Genomic DNA, 7,591 nt, shown 5'->3' with positions numbered 1-7,591 from the left:
TCTGGAATTTGTAGTCTGGTGGGATGTTTAGCCTTCTCTGTCATAGATCTCTGGTGCATTGCACAGCACAGAGCCATGGCGGTTAAAGCGGTGCCAATGTGCATTAATTCTGCAGTGCAGATGGAGCCGTTGTTTCACGCACAACATTGTTTTTAAAGCGTGGTGCATAGAATTACCTTTGTGTGTGTAAAGAATATAGGAAACTTGCAGGTGCAACAAAACCCAAGATGCAGTTATTGAATGAGATTCGGGGATAAAACCCAAAGTCAAAGGCAAGGTTTGTTCACGTTCCTTCTCTTAAATTGTGCAATTGTCCACATTTACACGATACGGGTCAATATGTGTCATTGCCGTGGAGGAAAAGACACCAAGGTACTCTTCTGGGATTTCATGGAGCATTCCCTGCTTGTCTTTGATAACATCTCGATGGACCTGAAGACTTGGGCTGCGTCCATACGGCAGAAATAATCCAGTTTAGCACCGCTTTAGCTGCCATGGCTCTGTGCTATGGGATCCCGGGATTTGCAGTTTGCGGCGGCGCCAGAGCTCTCCGACAGAGGAGGATAAAATATCTCACAAAACAACCAAATTCCAGGGCTTCGCCATACAGAGCCATGGCATTTAAAGTGGTGTCAAACTGCATTAATCCTGCAATGTGGACGCAGCCTACGACTGTGAATTGGGGGCAGAGCCAAAATCCCAGACTCCTGCAAAAACATCCAGCCTCCCAGAGACAAATCCTTTGTACTCCTCTCCATCAAATCTCAAATCTTAACATTTTGGGGGCAGCAAACTAGTTCATTGCTGGAGCGAAGCGATCATTAAAAACGCCGGATGACGAACATGGTTTTTCTGCAGCAAAATGGCTGCAAAATTAAAGGGAGAAAGCTTGCAACCTGCTGGAATTTGGTGCCTGGTTTTGGCCTTTCAAAGAAAGAGAAAATGACAATGCTGATCCCGATGAATCACTTGAAGCCCCAGCCATAAATAGCCCAAGAAACGCAAGTCCAGGAGCCCAAATATTAAATGGTTAAACAGCCTCCCACCAAAAGGCTGGGATCCGGCAAAGGAGGTTTGAAACTCCATTCGGTACAATTTTGAATCGCCTCCTTTTAAATTTGCCAAATTTGAAGGAATTTGAAAATCCAAAATGATCCCAAAATTGTCCATTTGAGAGAGTGCCCCCGTTGCTTTCCAATGCTTTGACGGACCCAGACTTTGGCTGCGTTCGCACCGTGGAACTAATCCAGTTTGACACCGCTTTAACTGCCACAGCCCCATGCGATGCAATGTTGGGATTCGTAGTTTGGAGAGATAGACTGCCTGTTTGGACAGGGGCCACAATAGACTACAAATCATCCATTGCATGGAGCCATGGAGGTTAAAGAGATCCCACCTCGCAGGGTTGGCATAAGAGGAAATGGATCGGTTATTAATAATATTAATTATGATGGTTAATTTGCAATCATTCAGAGATCTCAGTGACCAGATCAATATCAGATGATAATAATAATAATAATAATAATAATAATAATAATAGCATTTAACATTTACATTTCTGTGCCACTTCATAGTGAACTCAGCACTCCCTAATCTGTAAACTGATTATATTTGCCAACCTGTAAATAAATTAATAACGCAACGATTAATTTGCAAGGACTGCTTGCTATTCAGGGATCAGTGACCAGATTATCAAATAACAATCACAACAACAACAACAATAATAATAATGGCATGCTGAGGGTTAATTTGCAAATGCCGCCTGGTGTCCAGCTGGGCAATGCCAGGTTTGGCAGAGTCAGGGGCACAGAGGTAAACATGCAAATAACTCTAATAAATGATTACAATCAAGTTACAAATGGTGGCAACAATTTAGGAAGAAAACAGCAACAAGTGAACCCACTTAGGTGCCCCCTTGGCATGGGATGACCGGCCGGGAGGACCGTCCAGCCTTGAAAACCAGGATTCCGGCCACCTAATGCCACCCCAATGAGGCCATGCCACTGCGCCACCTGCCTTATGGCAGCCAGGTGAGCCATGCCAGGTAAACAGGTGAGGGAAGGTTGTCCACTGAGAGAGGGACGATGGGCATACATTATCCCAAATACAGGCATCCATGCCCAAAATTGGGGAGGGGGGTAGTAATTTAGGACTAGGTGGGGAGGAGGTGAAGAAGGCTTGGCACCGGAGGGCAGTGCCCCTGACCCAAGGTGGTGTTTGAGGGGCCACTTTGGGGGCTCGGACCCCAAATTCAAGGGAGAAAGGTGGGTTAGGCTTGGCACTAGACTGCCAATGCCCATGAGCCAAGGTGGTGTTTTGGAGGGATGGACCCCAAATTGAGGAAGGGACCAAGGTCTGGCCCCGGACTGGCAATGCCGGGGGGGGGGGACAATTGGGAGGGTCAGATCCCAAATTGGGGTCCGAGGTGGACAAGGCCTGGCACTGGACTGGCATCAAGTTGGCATTGGAGGAGGAGCTGGAAGGACAGGCCCCAAATTGGGGAATAAGGGTCACGATTTAGGACTGAGGGGTGACTTGAAAAAGCCCACAACCCCTTTGGAGGGGCAGCCCCCAAACTGAGGAAGGGGTGGCCATTTATTACTGTGGGGGAGAAGGTGGGGAAGGCCTGGCACTGGACTGGCACTGCCCAGGAGCCAAGCTGGTGGGGTTTTTTGGGGGTGGCAGTCAGTCAGTTTCGAGGAATGGACCCCCAAATGAGGAGGGGGCCCCAAAGTGGTGAAGGCTTGTCACCAGACTGGCAGTGCCCATGAACCAATGGAAGGGCAGGCCCCAAATTGGGGAGGGGGTACAATTTGGGGTTGTTAAAGGAAGGGACCCTAAATTAGGGGGGGTCCTGAGGTGGGGAAGGCTGGCACTGAGACTGCGAGGGGGGGGGTGTCTGGACAAGGAAGGAAGTGCCAGTTTAGGATTGTGGCAACCCTGGCCAAGGTGTGGGGGGCCCCTAAACAGGTGTACCCCCCAAAACAGATGCAATACAACCCAAGCCAAGCCCCCCCCCAAAAGCAGCTGCTCACCTTCCCCAGGCAGAAGCCCCCAAGAGGACGAACGGACCCCCGGGGAGGGCGAGCAGCAGAGGGGCAAGCCATTGGGGCTGGGGTCCCCTGGGAAGAAGCCCCTGCCTCCTCCCAACCGACAGAAGGACAAGGAGGAAGGGGCGCGGGGGCGCGCTCAGAGGCAGGCAGGCTGGCAGGCAGGCGCGCCCCCGCGGAGGGAGCCCATTGGCCCAGGCCGAGGGAGGGGCGGGGCCCAGGAACCCGGAAGCCACGCCCACCCTCCTTCTTCCCTTCCTTCCTTGGTTCAGGTTTAAGGCTCACTCTTTAGAGATGACAGCACTCAACTCCTCTTCTTCCCAGGCTCCAGAATTAATGCGCTTCGACACCGCTTTGACTGCGCAGGCTCCATGCCATGGAATTCTGGGATTTGTAGTTTGGTTTGGTTATATTGGGCCTTCTTTGCCAGAGAGAGCTCTGGTGCCCCACAAAACTACAGATCCTGGGACTCCAGAGCATTGCACCATGGCGCTTAAAACAGTATCAGACTGCCATAATCCTGCATTGGAGACGCAGCCCTTTTGAGAGCTGGGGCTGGCTTTGCTCTATTCCTGCGTCTTTAGGGCCATCCAGGGCAGAACTCACATCCAGACCTACATTTCCAAGGAGGGCATTCCCCTCCTTCTGCCAGCTTTCACACCCACAACCACAGAAACTGGGAATCCTACAATGGGCCACTTGCTTTGGACTCTGTGGTTTCCCTTTAGGACCTTTTCTAGTCTCTCTTAACAAGTCCTAGAGTGCGTCTACACTGGAGAAAGAAGGCAGTTTGGCACCATGTGAAGCACTGTAGCCCCATCCTCTAGAAGCCTAGGGTTTCCCTGGACAGATATCCTGCCCTCCTCTGAGGCTGAGAGAGTGTGACTTCTTGCCCAAGGTCCCCATTGGGTTTCACAGCCCTCTCCCCAAACCCACAAATGCACCCACACAAACCCCCAGACACCCAAGGGTTAAGGGAGGCCTCCAAGGTCCTGAGCCGTAGCTCTAAAACAGACTCAGCAGCATTGATGCTTGAGTCTTACTTCTCCATCTGGTGCTGGAGGAGAGTGCAGAGACTGTGGGCAGGAAAAACCCAGTGACAAATGGGTCCTTGAACAGATCGAGCTTGAAATGTCCCTGGAAGGCAAGATGATGAAGTCGAGGCTATTGCACTTTGGCCACATCATGAGAGGAAATGGCTCACTAGAAAAGACAATAAGGCTAGGAAAGGTGAAGGGAAGCAGAAAGAGGGAATGGACAGACTCAATGAGGGATGGATGTACAGGGCCAAAGCAGAGCACTGGGAGAAAGGGAGCCTTGGAGATGTCTCATCCATAGGATCACCATAAGTCTGTGTCAACACAAAGGCAGTTAACCAGAAAGGGAAGCCATGAAGCCGCATACACAACTCTTCTCCCAACAGAAAACAATCAGTCAGTGGCACAAAAGGAACAGCCAAGCTTGCCTCTGCTACCTGAGCCAGTGTCTTCACTCTTCTTAATGGTAGGGATGACCCATGATCTCTCCCATTCACTCAACCACTGTCCTGACTGCTCCTTTTTAAGATCAGTCTCTCTCTCCTCCTCCTCCTCCTCTCTGTTCATCTCCTATGCTCTTAACTGTCGGATGGCAAAACCACTCAAATCCAGAAAAGGAACCCATTTCCACCCCTGATAGGAAAAGAAAGTACCGAAACACCCACTGCGCATGGAAAATAACTTGTGTTTATTTATGGCTGAATATCAGCAATAAAAGGCGTGCAGGGAAGGAGGGTGGCAATAAGGAGGACGCTCAGACGGCAAACCCTCCGTCACAGAGGCTGGTGGCGCAAGGAGCAGCAAAATCCCCAGCGGAGGGGCATATGTGTCTTAGTACTCCTGCACCGCCAGGCGCACATTCAGTCATCATCAAGTGAGGACAGCCTGGGAGTCAGGCCCCAAGGACCTGTCTCTGCGGTCATAGCTCGGCATGGTAGGCCTCTGCCCTCAGCAGCTCTGAGGGCTTCATGAAGATCCCTTCCATGGCCTTCCAGTAGCTGTCCTGGCTGGAGTACGACATGCCATGCACCTCCCGCTGGCCGTGGATGGGCCGCCCATACTGCTCTCCTGTCACCGAGAGGAGAACCTCCGTGGAGAAGTGCTTGAAGCGCACTTCGCCGTCCCGGTCCCAGTACATGCCGCTACAGAGGACAGTCCAGTCGTCCAAGACGTCTCCTTCACCTTCCTCCCCAAAGGCACTGACCTCCTAGAACAGGGAGAGAAAGCGTATTAGCGCATGCCTTGCAAAGACAATGGTTATTGCGATGTGCAAACAGAGAACCTCACACTGCAGTTTGGAAGGAAACAAAAGAGGGATGAGAAAGATTTGAGGAAGGGACACTCTCAGGCCCCATACAGACAGGCCAAAATAAAGCTGCTTTGGGTCACTTTGGAGGTGTGCTGTTTAAATAACACACGCATCTTAAGAGGCCAGAAGCTGGGCCAAAGCTGTGCTCCAGTCCTAAGGACTAGAGCATAGCTTTGGTGTGGCTTTCAGACTCTTAGGATGCATGTATCACTTAAACAGCATATCTCCAAAGTGACCTGAAGCAGCTTTATTTTGGCCTGTCTGTCCAGGCCCTCAGTGAATCCTCTCCCATCCTACTTTTTGGCTGCCCTTAAAACGTCCCAGCTTTTCCCTCCACTTTCCGCCTTTGCACTCAATCTGCTTCAGTTGCTGGGAGATGAGTCCAAAGTCCAAAAAGAGTCTGCAGTCAATTAACTCTACAGTACAGAGAGCAGCGGGCTGAATCTTGCCCTTCCCAGTCAGCTATGGCAAAAGTAAACTTTGCAACCTCCCCTACTTGCCTCTTCCTCCTCATGAATAACCCTTGCCAGCTTGACCCCACACTCTGAGTGCTGTGCCACATTGCAAAATTAAGGCAGTTCGACGCTGCTTTAATACCACAGCTCCATGCTATGGAATTCTGGGATTTGTAGTTAGAGAGCTCTGGTGCCAGAGCAAACTCCAGATCCAAGGATCCCATGGCAATTAAAGGAGCGTGTGTGTGTTAAACAGCATTACTTCTGCAGTGTATTTGAGACCTCAGTCTTGTTGGCACAAGTCAAAGGGGAAATGGAAAACCTGTCCAGCCTCACCTGGTTGCCGGAGAGGGGCGAGGTAAAGTGGTGGCTGTGCAAGTTGCGCCCGGTGTTGATGTGGGTGAGCCGGATGGACTGCCCACACTTCACAGGGGTCCCCCTTTCGCACACGGTGGAGGTCTTGCCTCGGACGCGCCAGTAGCTGTTGCTGTCGTCCACCGACGTCACTCCGGTCACCGACTGCTGACCGCTGCCTGAATAGAAAAGGGACACAAAAAGGTTAGCTTCACCCTGCCTGCGACCACTCATCCTCCCAGTCCTGGCATGAAGATTGTGCTGAGTTTGAACCACCGCCTGGAAACTTAATTCTCATGCGCCTTTCCTGTCTCTCGATACTCTGGACAATGTTTTGGCATCCTGTGTTTCCTATGCTCTGGGCATATCCTTTGTGGTTGTTATTTATGCCTATCCCGAATAGCCAATTCAGCCACATGTTGAACTAGTCTGCCACATGCAATATGCTGGAATCCTCCTCTTCCCCATCTCTGATTGTTTTAATTGACGGTTTTAATGTTTAAATGTATTTTATCATGTTGGGTTTATGATGTTTTAAGGGGGATTATTTTTGTATTGTATTTTATTGTAAGCCGTCTCGATCCAGATAAATAAAAGTTGTTATTATTATTGTTATTATGTGCCTTCAAGTTGTTTTCTGGCTTATGGCAAACCTACTGGCAAGGTTTGTTCAGAGACAGTTAGCTATTACCTGAGGCGTCGCACAACCCTTTAAGTGATGCGTTTACAACATGTTGCGGGTCAGGTCCTTGTTGCGTGTCTTCCAAGTCGTTTCGGTCTTATGGCAACCTTATCTGAGGCTGACAACGCATGACTCAAACTGCTACAGCGCATCATGGCACACTGGGAGCCTAAATACATAAGAAGCTCCCAATTCCCCTCTGATCTTGGGAGCTAAGCAGGGCCAGCCCTGGTTGGGACTTGGGTGAGAGATCGCCATGGGCTCTGTTCCAAAGGCGGTCGGTCTCCCATCCAAGTCCCAACCAAGACCGACCCTGCTTAGCTCCCAAGACCTTATAGCCTCAGGAAGAGGAGGAGTCCATGATGGGGCGCCCTCTCTCCCTGCCTCCTCCTCCTCCTTCTCCTCTTTACCGGATCCGTATCGGACGTCGTGGGAGTGGAGGCGGACTCCGTGCCGGGGGTTGAGCAGCTTCACCACCGAGCCGCAGGTCACCGCCTCCGCCGAAGCCGCCTCCACTGTTGTTGCGCCCAGCCCCACCAGGAAGAGCAGCGCCGCCGCCATTTTGGCCCCCTTCCTCCGTTCCTGAACGAAACCGGAAGCTCCCCTGGACCACCGCCGCCCCACTTCCGGTCCTTGCGACGCCATTTGCTCCAAGCGGGGGGAACGAGTCTGTGACGGCTAGAGCGGCTCTGGTCCCACACCGG

General features: G+C 51.3%; 1 protein-coding gene across 1 annotated transcript; it reads right to left on the bottom strand.

The window, feature by feature from the left end:
* Positions 1 to 4,752: 4,752 nt before the first annotated feature.
* SDF2 (stromal cell derived factor 2) lies at positions 4,753 to 7,568 on the bottom strand. The gene is made up of 3 exons (XM_042442487.1): positions 7,298 to 7,568; positions 6,188 to 6,384; positions 4,753 to 5,294 (listed from the first exon to the last, which is right to left on the bottom strand). Exons 1-3 carry the CDS (start codon positions 7,530 to 7,532, stop codon positions 5,007 to 5,009), a joined length of 720 nt encoding a protein of 239 aa, XP_042298421.1. The 5' UTR covers positions 7,533 to 7,568; the 3' UTR covers positions 4,753 to 5,006.
* Positions 7,569 to 7,591: the final 23 nt, after the last annotated feature.

Source organism: Sceloporus undulatus, chromosome 11, assembly GCF_019175285.1.
Source record: "Sceloporus undulatus isolate JIND9_A2432 ecotype Alabama chromosome 11, SceUnd_v1.1, whole genome shotgun sequence".
Taxonomy (NCBI): domain Eukaryota; kingdom Metazoa; phylum Chordata; class Lepidosauria; order Squamata; family Phrynosomatidae; genus Sceloporus; species Sceloporus undulatus.
Note: the sequence above shows the minus strand (reverse complement) of the source record. Positions and strands in the feature narration are given on the sequence as shown.

Excerpts from the sequence above, each read along its gene's own strand:
- SDF2 (XM_042442487.1), bottom strand. The coding sequence starts at position 7,532 with ATGGCGTCGCAAGGACCGGAAGTGGGGCGGCGGTGGTCCAGGGGAGCT. Across the intron at positions 6,385-7,297 it reads CGACGTCCGATACGGATCCG|GCAGCGGTCAGCAGTCGGTG; the intron begins GTAAAGAGGAGA and ends TTTTCTATTCAG. Across the intron at positions 5,295-6,187 it reads CGCCCCTCTCCGGCAACCAG|GAGGTCAGTGCCTTTGGGGA; the intron begins GTGAGGCTGGAC and ends TCCCTGTTCTAG.